Genomic DNA, 23,166 nt, shown 5'->3' with positions numbered 1-23,166 from the left:
GGGTCATATCACCAGGAGAAGTGGCTCTTCATAGACAGAGCGAAAGCTCCACACCTATGGCTCTTAGCCCTCAGATCATTCAGCTTCACCTCGACTCTACCACTAAGGAGGTTGTGAGCACAATTGTGTCATGTTACAAGCCAGAAGTTCCTGAGGAAGAATTGACATATTCACATGAAAGGATGTCATCGGATACGTCCCTTTTGGCTACTGAGTTTGTGGACCATGTCATAGCTTGGTTAAAGGTCATCTCTGCCGCAAGTTCTGCAACTTCTTCATCAGAGAGTTTGTGCGTTTCTCCAAATGCATTCATTTGCGAACTCTCCAGTGAAACGTTTCAGACACAGGCTGTGAAACGAGTGAAACAAGTCCTAATTGAATCTGTCAGGTGCTTTTCCAACTCAGGAAGTTCCAGCATATCAGAGTCCCACACTAGTCGGGTCAGTCAATCAGATTTTGGCATTCAACAGGATTCCTCCTCAACTTCCTTTATGAGCATGGACTCATCCTCTTTTGGTGTTGTTGCAGCCGTTGTGAAAGACATGAAGAGCCTGTTGCAGACCACCGAACCAACTGATAGTCTACAGCCAACTGATTCTGCCCTTCTACATGGTACCACAAGTTATTCTGAGACATCAAACAAGAGCTGGCAAAGTGGTGTTGCCATTTCTGACTTTAAACTTTGGTCTACAGCACAGACTATTTATAGGCACCTGCGGAACAACCTGAGAGAGTTTTTCATCCGGCATCATCAACCAGATGTAAAAACCACAGATGCTATCATAATGCAAGCCAAAAAAAGCAGCAGTCAAATCTTGCTTGCCATCCAAGAGGAAATGACCAGATCGGAGGAATTGATGACCTCACGGGAGCTGGTGCAACTCCATGGCATTGTGGGAATGATGCTGGAGGGTGTGGAGACAGTTTGCAGTGAGGATGATACAGAGCAAGAGTGGCAAGAGCTTCAAAGGCCTTCAACTTCTTTATCTACTGCTTCAAAAGGCTCAAGCTCTCAGAGATTGAACAATACTCACACTCTCCCAGGAACTACAATGTCAACTGAGTTACTGGACAGTAGCTTCCCTGTCATTAGAAGCACATGTATTGATGCAAGAGATGATATTGCATCCGGGGCCTCATTGAGTGACCAAGGAAAACCCCTGAATGGTGTGGTGAGCTTCATCATTGAACATCTTGATCCTGAAGTGATGCAGCAGATCACTTCTCCAGACTCTGATCTAACATCACTAGAAGAACTTATCTCAAAGGAGAAGATTCACTCATTGTGCCATGACCTTGTTGCTCAACTTGAGAGCCTCATTCGGGAGCAGAACAGCATCCCACTAATCAAATCGGTGGCAGTCGCTAAGTGTGTCTCTGACACAGTTTTGCTTAACCTAGCAAGGAGGGAAAACCAAGTGGGGAAACCCTTCTCCTCCAAACTCATCTACATGTTCGCGGAGGAGTTAGTGAAGCAATTGTTGCTTCCTTTGATCTTGCCTCCTTCATTGTGGGGCTTGGATCAGGAAGCCTCCCTTTACGATGTTCCGTCGAGCACATCTAGTCACCGCAGCTCAAGTTCCACTACTTCTCTAGTGACTGTACTTGATGGTAGTAGCTCTGTGGTGTCTGCTAGTTCTTCGCAGGTTTACAATGACACAGTGAATCTGTTCACAAGCGCAATCTGTCACCAAGTGATGGACAACATTTCTGGAGCCTCGAGTCACACAGTGGAGGACAACATCCATGACAGAGAGGCATCCATCATTGCTACTGGGTCTGTGGAACAGGCCCAGAGTGATTCCAGTTCTCCTCGGGCTGTGAAACAAGGCAAATGGAGGTTCAGATTCCTCCCAAAGATTTCCAAGTTCAGACTCAACCTCAAGGTAAACCAGAAATGGGTCTAAGTGAAATGTTATTTTTATTATTAGTTTTGCTGTCATTTTTTTGGTGTTTATTACTTGCTGTTGGGTATCTTACTACACAATATGAAAACCTCTCAATGGCATTACTTTATACTTGTTGGTGTTGTATAAATTATGTTGTTTTAAGAATTACATTCAGTAAGACATTTTATTTTGAAACAATAAGTGCTTCAGGCGGCGCAACAAAAAGCAGCTACAGCCCTCAAAGGAAGCCCAGGACCAGATTAAGGTTCCCCGGGAAGAGGACCATTGCATATGTAAGTCTAACGGCTAATTATTATTTCATCCGTTTTTTATATAAACTCTGATTATTTATATTATATATATATTAAATATATTTATATTAAATATATTAAATATATTTATATTAAATATAAATATATTTATATTAAATATATTAAATATATTTATATTAAATATATTTATATTAAATATATTAAATATATTTATATTAAATATATTTATATTAAATATATTAAATATATTTATATTAAATATATTTTATATATATATATATATATATATATAAACTGCATAGTATTTCACAGTCCCACAACATTAGCAACATGAAAGGATGAGCACACAATCATTTTAAAACCAAGTCCATGTAGGTTTGTTGACTAAAGTTCCTGCCAACTTTCCCTTCCGTCTCTAGTACCCAACACAGTGCCAAAGGCTGTCATGGCTCCACTTCAAGAGAGTTGTCTCTCCACTTCTCAACCCAAGGAGAAGAAACACAAACCCTCCATCTTTGTCAGGATGTTCTCGGCCATCAACAAATGCTTTTGGAACACCTTAAAATGTCAATCTAACCAATAACAACACTTAATTAATCAAATAAAGATTTACTGCATTCAATTAATTTCCTTGTTATCTTTTCATGTCGTTTTTCACCAAAAAAAATACACTGTAAAATTAAATGTAACTCACTTGGTTAAATGTATTTCAAAACAGAGTATTCATGCTGCTTTGTGATTGCCACTAGAGCATTCGGAGGCTCTGAATGTGAAAGAAGTAGTTCACTAATCAGATGCTCAACAAACACGCTGTTTATTTATCAGTTTGCATTTGCTTCAGCATTGTCAATATTGAGTGAACACTGTAAATAAGGGCTCAGTAAACTACTTACTTCATTTGATTGAAAAACTATTGGTATAATATGGACCTCGAGGGGACCTGTAACATCAAGCATGTGAGAGATCTAGGATAAATACACATAGAATATACAGCAACATATGCACTGTAGCCTACATAACAAATGGCTACCTCTGAAAAAGAGTACACGATAACAAAGGGAAAGAACAGGTTAAGAAATTATTCTGAAAACAATGTATGGCCTATCACATGCTGCCTTCAGAGGTAAAGTCTCACCGGAGATACAGATTCATTTTCAACATCATAGGATTTGGGGAAAATAACTTTGAATTCTAGAAATGACAATCTGCAAAAGTCAATCCTCTGCTATTCAAAGAAAAGGAAAACCTCACAGAAAAGTAAGTCATGGTAAACCATAACCTCAAATTCTATCTAGACTACAGAGAGCTCAATCTGTGAGAGCCAATCCTCTGGGGGTCACAGAAGAAGGAAATAAACAACTCACTGAATAGTAGGGTAAAGCATCACTGACATAGGACTCTAGTCTACTCTAACTCACATAACTCAGCTGTGGTCTTAAAGCAATGAAGCCAGAACCCAGGATAGAGGGGCTGCGTGAATCTGGTCTGGACACTGTGGAGGAGGGTCATTGTGTCAGAGACACTGTAGAAGGACAGAGTGCCCGCCTGGTGATCCAGGTACTTAATTCTACTTCTGTGATTTACAGCAGTAGACACACACACAGAAGAACAACTACAGACATGTGAATAAATAACATGTTTATTCACTCCTTTCACTGACACAAAGCAAGTATTCCACGGTTCTCATTAGTTATAAGGGCTTTTCTACATATACAGTTGTTAACAGGCTTATACGGTAGGCCTAACGAACTGAGTTGCAGTGTGTTTCTAGTCTTTCTATCACGTGTCTTTATAGTCTGTGCAGGCTATGTGTGCTGGCATACCTGTCTGTCTGTGTCTTTCTATGGCAGCTCTATCATGTTGTGTTCTTCCAGTATGCTCTGTGTGCGTGTGTATACCTCTCTCATAACGTCTACAACAATGTTGAGCACCGGCCCAACCTCCTCCTCTTTTCTCACACAAACTATATCCAGGAACACTCTTCTGTCTGGCAGAGCTACAAACACCAGCTCAGCCGCACTGCGGATCAACCAGGGGTGATGGGGGGCCAGGGCCACGGTGTATGCATCCCTAGGGAACAGGGGCAAGGTTAGTGTGTGTGTGTGCATGAGTGAGAGAGCAGGCAACTGTGCCCACGATACTGGCAAGCTGGCATGGCCATCAGGCTATGGGTAGTGTGAGACTTGGTCTTCGATCATTTAGTGAAATTGTGAAGTAACCTTTTGAGTGTGTGTGTGTGCAAGTGTGTTTTCTGTCTAAAGATACCTGCAGAGCTCCCCAGGGGTGCGGTAAACCCCCTGTGCGTCCGGTCCCTCCCCCAGGCCCTGCAGTAGCAGCAGGATCCAGAGCAGCGAACGGTGGAGCCGCAGCAGATTTCTGCAGCCGGAGCGCGTCCGCACACTGAAGTTCACCAAGCCCCTTTGCAGCTCCGACTCCACCATGGAACGCACTGAACTGTAGGCCACTGGGCCTTCTAGTCCTGATGTGCGAGTTTGTAGTCCAGAGTGTCCTTCTACTGGACTTCGTTTCTCAAGGGCCTCTTTCTCCTGCTGGGCCAGCTCTCTGATGACAGCGATCTTATCTTTGACCTTCTGAGAGAAAAAACTGACCAGAGGTCCGAGAGATTCCATAAACCTAGAGAGAGAGCGAGAGAGAGGAGTGGGGAGTCAATGTTGAGACCTTCACCTAACAACTCCTTACTGTATCATTTATGGCAAGTTTAAAAGGTGTTCCCCTTATAAACACTCTCACACACAGACACACACACACCGTACTTGATGAGTTCGTCCCAGCTGTAGAGGTAGTGCTCCAGCAGAACATCATCAGAGTGCGTAGCCATGGAAGAGGTCAGGTGGGACATGAGACGCCACACCTGGAATTGTTGACCTTGACACACCTGGAGAGGGGGCACAGAACCCAACACTCCACCCCTCTCACCCTGCTGTCCCTCACTCTGCACCCCTCCTGGATGAGGAATAACAGGGCTCTCCAGCTGGAACAGGAGAGAGAGGGAGAGAGGCGGAGAAGATGAAGTATCATATCTACACTACATGACCAAAAGTATCTGGACACCCTTTCAAATTAGTCAATTCAGCTAGTTCAGGCACACCTGTTGCTGACAGGTGTATAAACTGAGCACACAGCCATGCAATTTCCATAGACAAACACTGACAGTAAAGCTGCCCTGGTAGACTGTAAGTGATGTTATTGTGAAGTAGAAACTTTCAGGAGCAACAACGGCTCAGCCGTGAAGTGGTAGGCCACAAAAGCTCACAGAACGGGACAGCGGAGTGCTGAAAAATGTTCTGTCCTCGGTTGCAACACTCACTCCCACGTTCTAAACTGCCTCTGGAAGCAACATCAGCACAAGAACTGTTTCGTTCGGAGCGTAATGAAATGGGTTTCCATGGCCGAGCAGCCGCACACACGCCTAAGATCACCATTGGAATGCCGACTGCAAGCCAGGCCTAATCGCCCAACATCAGTACTTGACCTCACTAATGCTCTTATGGCTGAATGGAAGCAAGTCCCAGAAGCAATGTTCCAACATCTAATGGAAATCCTTCCCAGGAGAGTGGAGGCTGTTATAGCAGCAAAGGGGGACCAACTCCACATTAATGCCCATGATTTTGGAATGAGATGTTCAACGAGCAGGTGTCCAAATCATTTTGGCCACGTAGTGTATGTCCTATTTATCTTTATTATGTATTACAATCTATCACTTGGTTTCACACTACAATGTAAATTATAGAACAACTAACTAACTGTTAAGATATTTCCCTACAGGCTAAATTGTGTGTGTGTGTGTGTACTCACTGTTGGAAGGTAGAAATTGAAACTCAGACAGGGGTGCCAGGAGGTCTCACAATCAGGCATTGCAATCTGAGCTGAGAACGAGAGAAACACATGTACATTTTGTCACAATAAACACACACAGCCACACAGAGAACAGTATCAGCTAAATCCTATGGTTAAAGTGGAAACTCACGGAGCCAGAAAGAACTGAGGAAGAGCAGCAGAGCCATGATGGAGGCTGGCAGCAGGTAGCGTTGCAGTTGTCCATTAATGCCCATCTTGTCTACACAAACAGGTACTGTCCTGAACACAGACAAACTCAGTAGACCACCCCTCACATACTGGTAGGTAACCTCGTCCCCAGGCTATTCGCGACAGAGAGATCCGGCTGGGGAATACAACTAACTAGTAGTAAACGGCTGTCCACCCTAGCTGTATTTCTCTATATCTTATCTCTCTATCTTCTTGTCCCTTTGCAGCTTACATTATTTCTTAGTATTGTTTTCCTTTCCCTCTCTTTCTAAATGCATTACAGTAAAGAAACACTTCCTCTTTAAGCCACACCTCCTGGAACACTCTGTACTTGACCTTTAACCTTTGGCTCTTATCTCAACCACTGTTTCATCAGCCCTCTATCAACGCACACACACAGTCCCTGTATCTCATGATGTCTCTAGACTCTGGCCATGGGTTGGATCTTATCAGTGAAGTTACACACACACACACACACAATAGAGACAAAAGATCATTTATTTTTTTACAGAGAAAGACCTGCTTCACCTCACCACATTGCTTTCCATGTCTTACATGAAGAGGTACAGTGTGTGTGTGTGTGTAAGTCTGTCGGTGGGTTGGCATTGTGTCTATGATGTTAGTGTGTTGGCAATGGCACATGGCAGTATAGATAGTGTTTGATAATGTATCATTCAGTTCTCAACTCCAGGCCCCGGAGGGCCACAGGACTGCTGGTTTTCATTCATTTCAATTACATTATACAGTAGCTGGGGTCATCAAGGGCACTTTAGCTTAGTCTAACGCTTTATCCCATTAGAGAGCCTGGGACCTGCCTGTCCTCTCCTATTGGACATGGAGTCTGAGCGGAGTGTCTGGTTGGCTGCTCCTGAGGCAGTGGCAGGGCTAGGATTCTGGAGCACAGAGAGAGAAAGCGTCAGGAAGAGTTTATATACACCACAGTAGATCAATTCTCACATCTTGCCCCAAATACTTTCTGTCCTCCCCCCGTCCAGAGAAGACAGTGGTGTGACACACACACACACCTTACCTTTATGCCCCTGCCCCGTCCAGAGAAGAAAGTGGTGTGACACACACAACTTACCGTTATGCCCCTGCCCCGTCCAGAGAAGACAGTGGTAAGACACACCTTACCTTTATACCCTGCCCCGTCCAGAGAAAACCGTGGTGTGACACACCTTACCTTTATGCCCCTGCCCCGTCAAGAGAAGACTGTGGTGTGACACACACACACACACCTTACCGTTATGCCCCTGCCCCGTCCAGAGAAGACAGTGGTGAGTCCTTTAGAGACAGAGACGTGCTTCATAGGACGGGACTGAGATTGACACAGCTCAGTTAGCAGCTCAGTACTGGAGAGAGACAGGAGAGTAGTGCAACCTACACACACACACACACACACACACACACACACACACACACACACACACACACACACACACGTTATTGTACACCACTATGTTACACACAGCAGCTCGACTGGACACACACACACACACATTACTACTGTACTAGTATACCATAACTACACTACACTACTACTAGAAGTATACTATAACTACACAACTACTACTAGTATAATATAACGACACTACTACAACTAGTATACTATAACTACACTACAGCTAGTATACTATAATGACAAAAGTACAACTAGTATACTATCAAGACACTACTACTTGTATACTATAACGATTCCTTATATTAAGCAAACCAGACGGCATAATTTTCTCGTTTTTTAAATTTATGGATAGCCGGGGACACACTCCAACACTTAGACATAATTTACAAACAGCCAGATCAGAGGCAATAGGGATGACCATGGATGTTCTCTTGATAAGTGCATGAATTGGACAATTTTCCTGTCCTGCGAAGCATTCAAAATGTAATAAGTACTTTTGCGTTTCAGAGAAAATATATGGAATAAAAAGTACATTATTTTCTTTAGGAATGTGGTGAAGTAAAAGTAGTCAAAAATATAAACAGTAAAGTACAGATACCCCCCAAAAATACTTAAGTCGTACTTTCAAGTATTTTTAATGAAGTACTTTACACCACTGCTACTAGTATACTATAACTACACTACTACTACTACTGGTATACCATAACTACACTACTACTAGTATACTATAACTACACTACCACTACTGGTATATGATAACTCCGTTACTAATACTAGTCTACTATAACTACACTACTACTACTAGTATGCTATAACTACAATACTACCACTAGTATACAATAACTGAACTACTGCTAGTATACTACAATGACACTACTACTACTACTAATAGTAATATATTATAACGACACTACTGGTATACTACAACTAAACTACTCCTAGTACACTATAACTACACTACCACTAGTATACCATAACTACACTACTCTAGTAGTATACTATGACTGCTCAACGACTACAATAGTATACTATAACTACACTACTACTGGTAGTATACTATAACTACACTAATAATACTAGTATACTATAACTACACTACTACACACATTCTATAACTACACTATCACTACTACTAGTACACTAACTACACTTCTACTAGTATACTATAACTAAACTACTACTACTAGTATACTATAACTGCACTACTACTAGTATTCTATAACTACACTGCTACTAGTATACAGTAACGGCACTACTACTAGTATACTATAACGACTAGTAGTAATATACTATGATGACACTGCTACCAGCAGTACACTATAATGGCACTACTACTGTTAGTATACTGTAACTAGATTACTAGTCAGTGGTGGAAAACGTACCCAATTGTCATACTTGAGTAAAAGTAAAGATACCTGAATAGAAAATGACTAAGGTATCTTTGTGAAAGTCACCCAGTAAAATACTACTTGATTAAAAGTCTAAAAGTATTTGGTTTTAAATATCCTAAATTATCAAAACTAAATGTAATTGTTAAAATATACTTAAGTATTGAAAGTAAAAGCAAAAATCATTTCAAATTCCTTAAGCAAACCAGACGGCACCATTTTCTTGTTTTTTTATTTACGGATAGCCATGGGCACACTCCAACACTCAGACATCATTTACAAAATAAGCATTTGTGTTTAGTGAGTCTGCAAGATCAGAAGCAACAGGGATGACCACGGATATTCTCTTGCTAAGTACATGAATTGGACAATTTTCCTGTCCTGCTTAGCATTCAAAATGTAACAAGTACGTTTGGGTTTCAGAGAAAACGTATTGAGTAAAAAGTACATTATTTTCTTTAGGAATGTAGTGAAGGCCTCCCGGGTGGCGCAGTGGTTAAGGGCGCTGTACTGCAGCGCCAGCTGTGCCATCAGAGACTCTGGGATCGCACCCAGGCTCTGTCGTAACCTGCCGCGACCGGGAGGTCCATGGGGCGACGCACAATTGGCCCAGCGTTGTCCGGGTTAGGGAGGGCTTGGTCGGTAGGGATATCCTTGTCTCATCGCGCACCAGCGACTCCTGTGGCGGGCCGGGCGCAGTGCGCACTAGCCAAGGTTGCCAGGTGCACAGTGTTTCCTCCGACACATTGGTGCGGCTGGCTTCCGGGTTGGATGCGCACTGTGTTAAGAAGCAGTGCGGCTAGGTTGGGTTGTGTATCGGAGGACGCATGACTTTCAACCTTCGTCTCTCCCGAGCCCGTACGGGAGTTGCAATGATGAGACAATATAGTAGCTACTACAACAATTGGATACCACGAAATTGGGGAGAAAAAGGGCTAAAAATTCAAAAATAAATCAAATAAATAAAGGAATGTAGTTAAGAAAAAGTATTCAAAAATATAAATAGTAATGTAAAGTTCAGATACCTAAAAAAAAGACTCAAGTATTTTTACTGAAGTACTTTACACCACGGCTACTACTACTATGACTACACTACTACTACTAGTATACTATAACCACACTACTACTAAAACTACTACTAGTATATTATAACTACACTACAAACACTATAACTACACCACTACTGGAATACTATAACTACACCGCTATTACTAGTATACTATAACCACACTACAACTACTACTAGTATACTATATCTACACCACTACTACCAGTATACTAAAACGACACTACTACTAGTATACTATAACGACACTACTACTAGTATACTATAGTAACACTCATACTATTAGACTAAGTACATTACTAATAGTACACTACAACTACACTACTACTACTTGTATACTATAACTACACTATTGACAGTAAACTACACAGTCACTACTAGTAGTATTCTATAACGACACTACTACCACTGCTAGTATACTATAACGACACTACTACCACTACTGGTATACTATAACTCCATTACTACTACTGGTATACTATAACTCCATTACTACTACTGGTATACAATAATTCCATTACTAATACTGGTATACTATAACACCACTACTACTTCTACTAGTATACTATAACTACACTACTACTACTACTACTACTACTACTACTACTACCACTACTACTGGTAGTTTACTATAACTACGACTACACTACTACTAGTTTACTATAACTACACTACCACTACTACTACTGGTGGTAGTTTACTATAACGACACAACTAGTAGTATACTATAATGACACTACTGCTACTCTATAACGACACTAGTATGCAATAACGACACTACAACTAGTAGTATACTATAATGACACTACTGCTACTCTATAACGACACTAGTATGCAATAATGACACTACAATTAGTAGTATGCTATAACACTACTACTAGTAGTATACTATAACGACACTACTACTAGTATACTATAACGACACTACTACCACTACTAGTATACTTTAACTCCATTACTACTACTGGTATACTATAACTCCATTACTACTACTGGTATACAATAACTCCATTACTACTACTGGTATACTATAACACCACTACTACTTCTACTAGTATACTATAACGACACTACTACCACTACTAGTATACTATAACAACACTACTACCACTACTAGTATACTATAACTCCATTACTACTACTGGTATACTATAACTCCATTACTACTACTGGTATACTATAACACCACTACTACTTCTACTAGTATACGATAACTACACTACTACTACTACACTACTACCACTACTACTGGTAGTTTACTATAACTACTACTACAAGTTTACTATAACTACACTACCACTACTACTACTGGTGGTAGTTTACTATAACGACACTACAACTAGTTGTATACTATAATGACACTACTGCTACTCTATAACGACACTAGTATGCAATAACGACACTACAATTAGTAGTATGCTATAACGACACTACTACTAGTAGTATACTATAACGACACTACTACTAATAGTATACTATACCGACAATACTACTCGTATACTATACCGACAATACTACTAGTATACTATAACGACACAACCACCACTACTACTATTCAGTAGCTGAGAACTGGAGAGAGACAAGCATCACATGACTTTACTATCAGTACTAGACCATGGCACTGCTTCAAAACTCACCCTCTTTAGTGGGCATGGAGGAGGACAGGGGCAGTGGGGGGGAGGTAAGGGTGGAGGAGGACAGGGGCAGTGGGGGGGAGGTAAGGGTGGAGGAGGTGATGGAGGTAAAGGGGGATACCAGGGTGGAGCTGGGGGAGGTGAGGACATCGCTGGTGTCACAGGAGACAGTTCTCAGACCACGGCTTGCTCTCCTCAGAAACTCAGCCTGGAGCTGGGGACTGGACAGGGAGAGGGGTGGAGGAGGGGAGGAAAGAGGGGTAGGAGGGGAGGAGAAGAGGGACACAGAGGGGGAGACAGAGGGAGAGGGTTGGTGGGGAAGGTTTTTGTGTCTATCCGAATCGTTGTCGGGGGAAGCAGCTCTGGGAGCTCTTCTCAGAAACTCAGCCTGGAGCTGGGGACTGGACAGAGAGAGGGGTGGAGGAGGGGAGGAGGGCTGAAGGGGAGTGGGAAGGGGTCGAGCTGAATCCTGGGGCGAAAGTGATGTTGAAGATCTCATTGGAATGATGAGGACTTCTCCAACTGGATGCTGAAGGAGAGGACAAGAAAGAGAGAGAGAGAGAGACAGAAGAGAGAAAGAAGGAGAGGTAGAGAGAGGGGGGGGTTGGTGTATGATCAGTGGTGGAAAAAGTACCCAATTGTCATACTTGATTAAAAGTAAAAGATACATTAATAGAAAATGACTCAAGTAAAAGTGAAAGTCACACAGTAAAATACTACTGGAGTAAAAGTCTAAAAGTATTTGGTTTTAAATATACTTAAGTGTCCAAAGTAATACTTAAATATTGAAAGTAAAAGTCCAAATCATTTCAAATTCCTTATATTTTGCAAACCAGATGGCATCATTTTCATGTTTTTTTTTAAGGATAGCAAGGGGATAGCAAACACTCAGACATAATTTACAAACTAAGCATTTGTGTTTAGTGAGTCTGCCAGATCAGATAAGTATGAATTTGACCATTTTCCTGTCCTGCTAAGCATTCGAAATGTTTCAGAGAAAATGTATGGAGTAAAAAGTACATTATTTTCTTTAGGAATGTAGTGTAGTCAAAAATATAAAAGTACAGATACCCCCAAAAACTACGTAAGTAGTACTTGCAAGTACTTTACACCATTGGGTATGATGATCAGACGTTCTGCAACAGATCCTGTTTCATTGAATCGCAATAAAATATTCCGATATATTACCTCTTTCCTCTCCATGGCAGCAGCAGTAGTATCAATGGGGGTCTGGGCTATAGCCCTGCACACAGAGAAACACATTCATAACATCTGTGCAGTGTGCACACCTCTAATCCAATCGGTTTTGCGCTCCTCAGAGAACACAGAGCTTGGCCAATCAAGGGCTGATGTCTATAGACAGTGTTGAGGTGATTTTCAGCATCAAATAAATATTAAAAACGCGAAAATAAACATTAAAATAAAATTATGCTTCTCTGAGTGAAAACTGCGTTATTTGGCTTGGCTATGCCAGTTTGAAATGGACGCCAGCGGTAGCCTATAGTTTATTGTGCCTGATGATCACCGCGCATTGAAAGAGGGATTCATCTGCCCGCGGTCTCTGCCATCCCCCGATAGTGGTTTGGGTAGGATAATCGGATCCAAGATCTGTGTTAAAAGACGAACCATACACCCATTCTAGTCTACTCACCTTGCGCGCTCCAGCGGTCGACTCGCTTGACAGCCCGAGGAGCCCCCGTTCCGCTACTATCTTTGCTTGACAGCTGCTCGCGCCACGTTACTGGATTTCCGTACACACAACACTCCCTCACCGGGCAAAGTCTGCGGTGCGAACATTGACCGATTATTGTACTGAGCCTAGCGCAGTCATCCGCCATTTTCACAGCGCCCGATGCAAGCGCAGCTTTCACTCGTTGACAGGAGCACTCAACCTCCCAGTTCTGTAAATGGGGTACAAACACATACAGCCTACTCCGACGTCCTGTCTGTGCCAAATCAGGCGCTACCGTGGCTCTCTCATCCACTGGCCGCCACTATAGTTAGCACAGCCACAAAGTCATAAACCCCGCCTATTTCGACCATTTCTCTTTAAAGATTGTAACCCTAATCCTACCCACACTACTGCTGACCTTATGCCTAACTATAAATTAAGAGCACAAAGCTATTTTTTTCCATTAAGTTGTAGCTGTTGTAACTAGTGGAAATCCCCCCAATATGCGTGCATTAATAATTAACGTCCCTTTACAGCTGAGGTTCAGGGGTTGTTGCCCTTAATTACCACCTGACCCCTCTGCCCCCTTCCTCCAATATAATTATATAACCTATTCATAACATGCAATACATAAACATATAATCATATACTTTACCACTGATAGACTTTAGTCAGTTATGCAGAAGGGTGTGTGTTGATGTCAGGATGTGTGTGAGCAGTGGTTTCAGAAAAAGGAACTTGTTTTAATCTTCCTGGAAGCGGATAAGCGCACAACCTGTTGTTCTCTCTAAGAACATTCTCCCTAACAGGACAGAGCTTATAAACAAACATCTGTATACAAACCTGAACCAGGGTACACACACACCAGTCACAAACAGGCTCAACGTGCACACATACACGGGAGATTACTCTATAGCACAAAGATTTACAATACACACACTGAGTCATAATCAGACATGTTTAATTAAATCATTACAGCAAGTCAGACAGACAAAGATAGTCAGACCTCCCCCATACGACAAACCCCTCCCTTACTCCTGCCCTGTCTCTGCCCCCTTCAGGCCAGTGGCGTGTATTCAAAGATGCCAAGCTCCCCCATAAATTGACCAAGTAAAAAATAAAAAAATAAAACCTTTTTATCTTTTATGTCCGTTTTTCATAATTTTCAATTTGCATGAGGCGGAATGCATCTCACTGGAGAAAGCTTCCGGGCAAGCGAAACAGCGCCCCTCTGTCTCTACACGTGTAGGCCATCTATCTGATGCTGTCTGGTCCATTGCTGCAGCCCGTAGCATTGAACGGAATGCAAGGGAAGCCAATGAGCATCTGGTCTCTTGATAAAAAAAAGTATAAACAATTAGCCAGTCAACATTGAGCTAAATTGAACAAGCTCAACTGTGAATGGTCCTGGTCTGCCAAAAAAAAAAAAAAAAAAAAAAGGGTCAAGGGAAGCCAGCTTGGATTTTGGAATCACTCCTATCAAAACACAATGAAAGCATTAGTCATTGACAGAAACAAATCGAATTGTTGCATCTCGTTGTGTTGTTGTCCTCCGGTGGCTAGCTAGCTAAAGTTGTCCCTTTCTTAAATTAGCCATAGATGGAGATATGGATTTGGACTTGTGGTTCTACTTAATTCTCCGTACCGGCCAATGATTATAACGGCGATTCTGTTCCAAACAGAAATTCATACATTGTTGTGCCCCTGGCCTGAGAGGATGGAAATTCAATATGTAGCTAGATGTAGAAGGCTAATGTTAACTAGATAACATTTCCCATGAATGGAAGTTAACCTAGTGAGCAAGCGTTTTAGCCAGGTAATCTAGGACAACAAAAAAATAAAAAAGTGTATACTGTATGACAGAGTGATAAACCTATTTGTGAAGTAATATGAATTAAAAAGTTATAGAGCAAACAATGCAATTATAACACATAGGTTGTAATATGGCTTTTTTTCTTGCTTCCCCAGTGATTTTACCCACGCACCACTACCCTACTCCACAACACTGACTTCACACCGCAGAGTGCTGAACCACTGTGTGCATGTTTGTAACTTTCTAGTAGCGTTCCCCATTACTTCTCTGGTAGTGTTCTCTCCATAGCATCTCTGGTACACGGTCATTATCCGTAGCGCCGTTCCTGTGTTGTAACATTCTATACAGCTACAGGTAGAAGAATTTACCATCCACATTTTGTGAGCATGACCAGGTATAGTCAGATCAGCTGCTACAGAGTCATCTTCAGACACCTGAGAGAGAAATGGAGAGAGGTGAGGCTAAGGGTAGTAGGGTTAATATACAACCCTGTGTGTGTATGGTATTGTGTATGTGTGGGGGGGTGTAATGTGTGTTCAGTGTGTGTGTGTGTGTGTGTGTTGCATTCATGTTACGTAGCCTCTGTATGTATGGTGTGTGGGAGTGTTAGAGCTGGGCGATATGGACAAAAATTCTTATCACGATAAATTGACTAATTGATGCGATAACAATCAATCGAACAATAAGTTAATAGCAATGTGCACCACAGTTTTTATTGTATTATCCTTCAAACTACTACTATTGGTTTGATGGTTGTAGCCATCAATTGTCCCATTAACAATCACCCATATTAGCGAACGCATTTCATTTCAAACTTCACATTTCTTTTGTATAGGCTACTTGTCGTAATGAACGATCATTTTCAGTTTCTGGTCCCAGCTCTAGTGTAGTGTAGTGTGAGTTACCTGGTCTCTCTGTGCGTGATAAGACAGCGTGTGGAACAATAGCGCCCCCCACAGGAGCAACAGGTGTAGGAGGAAGGAAATCCACAGACGGAGCAGAACAGACGAGGGGGGAGCGAGGAGGGAGGGGCTGCAGCTGACAGGTAGTTAGGCTCCTCCCTCTCAGACACATTCTGCCAATCACAACACAGCAAGGACGGGGTTAGCCTCTCAGCAAAAACGGGGGCTATAGATGGGGTAGCGAACAAAGCGCTTCCTTGGGGCAGAAGTCAGCGTATTGTTGTGATTCTGGATGGCCAGATTGCTAGCAAAAATGACAAGAAACTGCCATGTGGGGAATCGTAAATAGGATCATCAAATCAAATTTATTTATATAGCCCTTTGTACATCAGCTGATATCTCAAAGTTCTGTACAGAAACCCAGCCTAAAAGCCCAAACAGCAAGCAATGCAGGTGTAGAAGCACGGATCGTTTCAGCTCGTTTTATCTTGTTCTTGAGGTGTTCTGACTGATTTCATATCAATGCTAATATGGCTAAAATGTGTTAGCTAGCTAACAAACCAACAACTGTAAGGATGTATTTGAGAGGATACAAGAGCTAGTTGTGCAAATGTATGTTTTCAATAAACATTGGAGACAAAATATAGCTTACATATTGTCAACAATCTATGCCAACCCTGTCTATTTTGCATGTATTGGTTTTGTTGCTAAACAACCAACCAGTCTATGGGAAGATCTCAATTAATGATTTCAAAGGAAATTATTAGTATTATTAGTATAAGAGCCAATTCCTCCACCAATCCAATGCTTTTAGATTTGTGGGTAGTAGTGAATGGGTTTACTTTGGGGCGTTCTGGATCAGACCAGGCTTAAGTTTAATTTTTTGACTTTAGTGAATAAATTCACACTTCAGGAGAAAGGAGATATTATTGGTACGCACTAGAGGTCGACCGATTATGATTTTTCAACACTGATACCAATTATTGGAGGACCAAAAAAGTTGATGCCGATTAATCGTCCGATTTAAAAAATGTATTTGTAATGATGACAATTACAACAATACTCAATTAAACACTATTTTAACTTAACATAATACATCAATAAAATCAATTTAGCCTCAAGTAGATAATGAAACATGTTCAATTTGGTTTAAATAATGCAAAAACAAAGTGTCGGAGAAGAAAGTAAAAGTGCAATATGTGCTATGTAAGAAAGCTAACGTTTCAGTTCCTTGCTCAGAACATGAGAACATATGAAAGCTGGTGGTTCCTTTTAACATGAGTCTTCAATATTCCCAGGTAAGAAGTTTTAGGTTGTAGTTATTATAGGACTATTTCCCTCTATACCATTTGCATTTCATTAACCTTTGACTATTGGATGTTCTAATAGGCACTTCAGTACTGCCAGTGTGACAGTATAGTTTCCGTCCCTCTCCTCGCTCCTCCCTGGGCTCAAACCAGCAACACAATGACAATAGCCACCACATCGAAGCAGCGTTACCCATGCAGAGCAAGGGGAACAACTACTCCAAGGCTCAGAGCAAGTGAAGTTTGAAACGCTATTAGCGCGCGCTAACTAGCCAGCCATTTCACTTCGGTCACACCAGCCTCATCTCGGAATTGATAGGTTTGAAGTCATAAACAGCGCAATGCTTGACGCACAACGAAGAGCTGCTGGTAAAACGCATGAAAGTGCTGTTTGAATTAATGTTTACGCGCCTGCTTCTGCCTACCACCGCTCAAGTCAGATACTTAGATACTTGTTTGCTCAGTCAGATTATATGCAACACAGGACACGCTAGATAATATCTAGTAATATCAACCATGTGTATTTAAATAGTGATTATGATTGATTGTTTTTTATAAGATACGTTTAATGCCAGCTAGCAACTTACCTTGGCTTACTGCATTTGCGTAACAGGCAGTCTCCTTGTGGAGTGCAACGAGAGAGAGGCAGGTCGTTATTGCGTTGGACTAGTTAACTGTAAGGTTGCAAGATTGGATCCCCCGAGCTGACACGGTGAAAATCTGTCGTTCTGCCCCTGAACGAGGCAGTTAACCCACCGTTCCTAGGCCGTCATTGAAAATAAGAATGTGTTCTTAACTGACTTGCCCAGTTAAATAAAGATTAAATAAAGGTGTAAAAAAAGTATCTTTTAAATAAAAAATAAATAAAATCGGCGCCCAAAAAATACCGATTTCCGATTGTTATGAAAACTTGAAAATGGCCCTAATTAATCGGCCATTCCGATTAATCAGTCAACCTCTAGTACGCACCCAGGGTCACGTTCAGAAGTCTCTATAGCAGAGGTCAACCGATTAATCGGAATGGCCGATTAATTAGGGCCGATTTCAAGTTTTTCATAACATTCGGTAATCAGCATTTTTGGACACAGATCATGGCCGATTACATTGCACCCCACGAGGAGACTGCGTAGCAGGCTGACTACCTGTTATGCGAGTGCAGCAAGGAGCCACTGTAAGGTGCTAGCGAACATTAAACGTATCTTGTAAAAAACAATCAATCTTAACATAATCACTAGTTAACCTAGTAATTTCAACCATGTGTAGTTATCTTGCATGTCCTGCGTTGCATGTAATCGATGCGGTGCCTGTTAATTTATCATTGAATCATAGCCTACTTCGCCAAACAGGTGATTTAACAAGTGCATTTGTGAAAAAAGCACTGTCGTTGCACCAATGTGTACCAAGCCATTAACGTCTTTCTTAAAATCAATACACAAGTATATTTTTAAACCTGCATATTTAGTTAAAATAAATTCATGTTAGCAGGCAATATTATACTAGGGAAATTGTCACTTCTCTTCCGTTCATTGCACGCAGAGTCAGGGTATATGTAACAGTTTGGGCCGCCTGGCTGGTTGCGAAATAATTTGCTAGAATTTTACGTAATTATGACATAACATTGAAGGTTGTGCAATGTAACAGGAATATTTAGACTTAGGGATGCCACCCGTTAGATAAAATACGGAACAGTTCCGTATTTCACTGAAAGAATAAACGTTTTAATTTCAAAATGATCGTTTTCCGGATCTGACCATATTAATGACCCAAGGCTCGTATTTCTGTGTGTTATAATGTTATTAAGTCTATGATTTGATATTTAATAGAGCAGTCTGACTGCTTCAAGCATTGCGCTGTTTATGACTTCAAGCCTATCAATTCCCAAGATTAGGCTGGTGTAACCGACATGAAATGGCTAGCTAGTTAGCGGGGTGCGTGCTAATAGCGTTTCAAACGTCACCCGTTCTGAGACTTGGAGTAGTTGTTCCCCTTGCTCTGCAAGGTCCGCGGATTTTGTGGAGCGATGGGCAACGATGCTTTGAGGGTGGCTGTTGTCAATGTGTTCCTGGTTCGCGCCCAGGTAGGGGCGAGGAGAGGGACGGAGGCTATACTGTTACACTGGCAATACTAAAGTTCCTATAAGAACATCCAATAGTCAAAAGTATATGAAATACAAATGGTAGAGAGAGAAATAGTCCTATAATTCCTATAATAACCTCAACATAAACTACTTATCTGGGAATATTGAAGACTCATGTTAAAAGGAACCACCAGCTTTCATATGTTCTCATGTTCTGAGCAAGGAACTAGAACTTTAGCTTTTTTACATGGCACATATTGCACTTTTACTTTCTTCTCCAACACTTTGTTTTTGCATTATTTAAACCTAATTGAACATGTTTTATTTATTTGAGGCTAAATTGATTTGATTGATGTATTATATTAAGTTAAAATAAAAGTGTTCATTCAGTATTGTTGTAATTGTCATTATTACAAATAAATATAATAATTTTTAAAAAATTAGAAAATTAAAAATCGGCATCGGCTTTCTTTGGTCCTCCAATAATCGGTATTGGTATCAGCGTTGAAAAATCATAATCGGTCGACCTCTATAGAGCTGACGTCATTCCTTATTCTACGTGAGAGAAATGTGCTACATGGCATTTAGCAGACACTTTTATCCAAAGCACTTTAGAGACACGCGTGCATACATTTTTATCGCTTGGGTGATCCCGGGACTTGAACCAGTTACAAGCATCATGTTCTACCAACTGAGCTACAGTGGACCATACATACGAGGGTTAGCGTCAATTCCGTTTCAATTCAGAAAGTAAACAAAATTCCATTTCAACATTTCCCTTACTGAAAAGCATTGGAATTTCAGTGTACTTCCTGAATTGACACCAACCATCATAATGTATTTCTACCTGAACGTTCTGTCAGGATGCTCCCCTCTGCACATGATGCTGGTGTGTTTCAAATGACACCCACTTCTCCATATGGCGGACTACTTGTGGGGTTAGAGGTGTTCTCAGTCTATCACATACCTCTTCTTCTAGTAGAGTCTGGAAGTTTTTGCGAAATCTCTGTTTGAAGTGATCACCTCTAGTTTTCCTCTTCTTCTTACCTAGAGACAGAAAGAAAGAGGGAAGGCGGAAGAGAGGCAGGAGAAGAGGGAGTGAAAGAGAAAGGATAAAGAGATGAAAGAGAAGGGAGGCAGAAGTACACATGAAGAAATTAATATAGAGCTCTCCACCAAACAATAGCACTGGGCAGATCTAAAAGGCGTTTCCTCACACACCGGGTTCCTCTCCTTCGCTAAAGGCGGGCAGGCGGGCAGTAGGACCAGAGGGAGGCAGGGAGGAGAGAGGGTCATCCTGGAAGTTGTCCTTCTCTAGAGCATCCAGCTGCCGATTTAACCTCCGCTGGCGTGTTGCATCGTCCAACACACGCCTCTGTCCTGCCTCCGCTACACGGGCTGGGAAAGATAGAGGGAGTAGGGGTAGTGAGGGAGAGAGAAAGATGTTTTCTTAAAGCTGCAGTAGGGCTGGACAGGTTTCCTGTGGAGATTAAGATGCAGCGGAGCCAGTGCGAGATATGGCTCGGAAAGCGTTCCTCAGTCCATGGATGAGAAATGCATTGTACTCCAAACTGTTCCATTATCCCAACTGTTATACAGAGAATTGTATGACTGCTAGTTAAGTAAACTGCCGTGTTTCGTTCTCATGCTAGCTAACAGTAGCCACTGCAGCCAATCTCTCATTCCATTCAAAGTGGTTTGGAGGCTGGATATTTTTTGAGTGGATTAAAGTGCGCAGGTAGCCTAGTAAAAGACCCATTTGAAGTAATTGTTTGACAATCAGATGAAAACATCATGACTGGTTCTGTTTGCCACAATAAAACGTCATACATTTCTAAAGTTAAATCTCAAATCTTTACAACTAGTCCCACAGAGATCCTATTGAATTAATAACATAGAATTACATATAGAATGTATGATTCGGCTCACGTTTTTGGTTTAGGAGGTACTGTATAGCGAATAAATTAAAACCACTTTCACCCCTGCTTAAGCTACACGTCTGTCCGACCCTAGTGCAGCTGTAAGCAAGTGGGTCAGATCTGCTGGCTAGGTTTACACTAGCTACATATCAACGACTATCACACAGCTGGAACAGCTAAAGCCTGACTCGAAGAGCTAGTAATGGTCGGACTAGACGATGATTTATTAGCTAACCTTGCTGTTGGAAAAGTACTGAAAATTACTTTCTGTTGTCATGTACTTCCTCTCATTGCAATTGAATACCCCTTTCGCCTGCTTTCTAGGTTAATATGAGATGATCTAGTTATATGTTTCGGTATAGTATGTCATACATAGTATGTATAGTTTTTCCGGTATAGTATACTCACAACCGCTATTTTTTGTGATGATTGCGCATTTGTACGATCTGGACACAACACCACCAGGTTAGCCAGTTAGCAAGCTCAAGTGACAAATGTACGGTTGTTTGTTAATTAAATTGTTATTGTATTATTGATTTGTGAACTCAAGTTATGTACTCGATATAGTTATTATAATCAGAAGCAACCATTTCACTAAGAAAAGAGAGTTAAACTCACCCGAAGACTTCTTTTCAAAAACCATTTTATCCTTTCTACTTTAGCAGGAAACGTGTTCGGATAATCTACGTAGGCCTGCAGCGAACAATTTGTCCCAGATTATTTTCTTGCGCGTTTCTCTTCGTGTGACATGGTCGCCTTCTTGTGGTATCTATGAGCATGGAATTAAAATGATATTTTTAGTGGTACGAAATAGATCAAATATGATCATATGGATTATAATAATTTATTGACCCAAATAAATCTCACAAATATATACACCGGTATATAATAATTTAGCGCTATTAAAATGTTTAAACTTTATTTCTCAATGATAGCAAATCATTCACATTTGTACTAATCACGAAATAAAAATCAAATCAAATGGATGACATACTTTGAGAGCTCTGGAGTCTTCTAGAAAACAATTAAGTATATAGGCCTTACATACCCTTACATGAAACCCCCAAAACAATGAAAGAATTATGGAATGTAAAAAATAAACAAAATATGAATATTTTCATTAATTTGAACCTCTAAACGTCTAGGGAGTATTGGTTTCATGGAAATAAACTCTGGTATAGTGGTATATGCAGTGAAAACATTCTTTACTATTCAAAAACCTGGATGTGGGTCAGTGATACCTGAAGCAACATGGGACAGGTATATCTGAGTGCATACACATAACCCATACAGTGCATTCGGAAAGTATTCAGACCCCTTGACTTTTCCACATTTTGTTATGTTACAGCCAGCCTTATTCTATAATTGATAAAATCGTTTTTTCCCCACATCAATATACACACAATACCTCATAATGACAAAGCGAAAACAGGTTCTTAGAAATGTTAGCAAATGTAGAAATATATAAAAAAAAACGTAATTTATTTACATAAGTATTCAGACCCTTTGCTATGAGACTCGAAATTGAGCTCAGTTGCATCCTGTTTCCATTGATGATTTTTTTTTTAAAGAAGTTTTTATCTAACCTTTATTAAACTAGGCAAGTCAGTTAAGAGCAAATTCTTATTTACAATGACGGCCTACCAAAAGGCAAAATGCCTCCTGCGGGGATGGGGGCTGGAATTAAATATAAAAAATATAGGACAAAACATACATCAAAACATACAGCTTGAGAGGATCTGCAGAGAAGAATGGGAGAAACTCCTCAAATACCCAAG

The 23,166-nt window shown here is 41.1% G+C and overlaps 3 protein-coding genes across 4 annotated transcripts; 1 reads left to right on the top strand and 2 right to left on the bottom strand.

Annotated features, from left to right (window-relative positions):
* Positions 1–3: 3 nt before the first annotated feature.
* LOC127906734 (uncharacterized) lies at positions 4–2,798 on the top strand. Its single transcript, XM_052459446.1, has 3 exons — positions 4–1,886; positions 2,092–2,182; positions 2,581–2,798. The coding sequence occupies exons 1-3, from the start codon at positions 57–59 to the stop codon at positions 2,742–2,744; spliced, it is 2,085 nt and encodes a 694-aa protein (XP_052315406.1). The 5' UTR covers positions 4–56; the 3' UTR covers positions 2,745–2,798.
* A 986-nt stretch (positions 2,799–3,784) lies between these two features.
* Positions 3,785–13,798, bottom strand: gltpd2a (glycolipid transfer protein domain containing 2a). 2 transcript variants are annotated; one of them, XM_035783465.2, is made up of 9 exons: positions 13,350–13,798; positions 12,887–12,941; positions 11,702–12,227; positions 7,452–7,588; positions 6,150–7,101; positions 5,978–6,048; positions 4,936–5,153; positions 4,427–4,795; positions 3,785–4,231 (listed from the first exon to the last, which is right to left on the bottom strand). In XM_035783465.2, exons 5-9 carry the CDS (start codon positions 6,232–6,234, stop codon positions 4,003–4,005), a joined length of 972 nt encoding a protein of 323 aa, XP_035639358.1. In that variant the 5' UTR covers positions 6,235–7,101; positions 7,452–7,588; positions 11,702–12,227; positions 12,887–12,941; positions 13,350–13,798; the 3' UTR covers positions 3,785–4,002. The 2 variants fall into 2 exon arrangements, with proteins under 2 accessions (XP_035639358.1, XP_035639360.1); XM_035783467.2 differs by lacking the exons at positions 7,452–7,588; positions 11,702–12,227; positions 12,887–12,941; positions 13,350–13,798 and adding an exon at positions 7,293–7,437.
* A 516-nt stretch (positions 13,799–14,314) lies between these two features.
* On the bottom strand, positions 14,315–22,151 carry LOC118391939 (zinc finger HIT domain-containing protein 1-like). The gene is made up of 5 exons (XM_035783455.2): positions 22,007–22,151; positions 20,691–20,867; positions 20,437–20,516; positions 16,089–16,258; positions 14,315–15,617 (listed from the first exon to the last, which is right to left on the bottom strand). The coding sequence occupies exons 1-5, from the start codon at positions 22,029–22,031 to the stop codon at positions 15,596–15,598; spliced, it is 474 nt and encodes a 157-aa protein (XP_035639348.1). The 5' UTR covers positions 22,032–22,151; the 3' UTR covers positions 14,315–15,595.
* Between the last annotated feature and the right edge of the window lie 1,015 nt (positions 22,152–23,166).

Source organism: Oncorhynchus keta, chromosome 13 (genome assembly GCF_023373465.1).
Source record: "Oncorhynchus keta strain PuntledgeMale-10-30-2019 chromosome 13, Oket_V2, whole genome shotgun sequence".
Lineage (NCBI taxonomy): Eukaryota > Metazoa > Chordata > Actinopteri > Salmoniformes > Salmonidae > Oncorhynchus > Oncorhynchus keta.
This window is presented reverse-complemented; position numbering and strand designations above follow the sequence as displayed.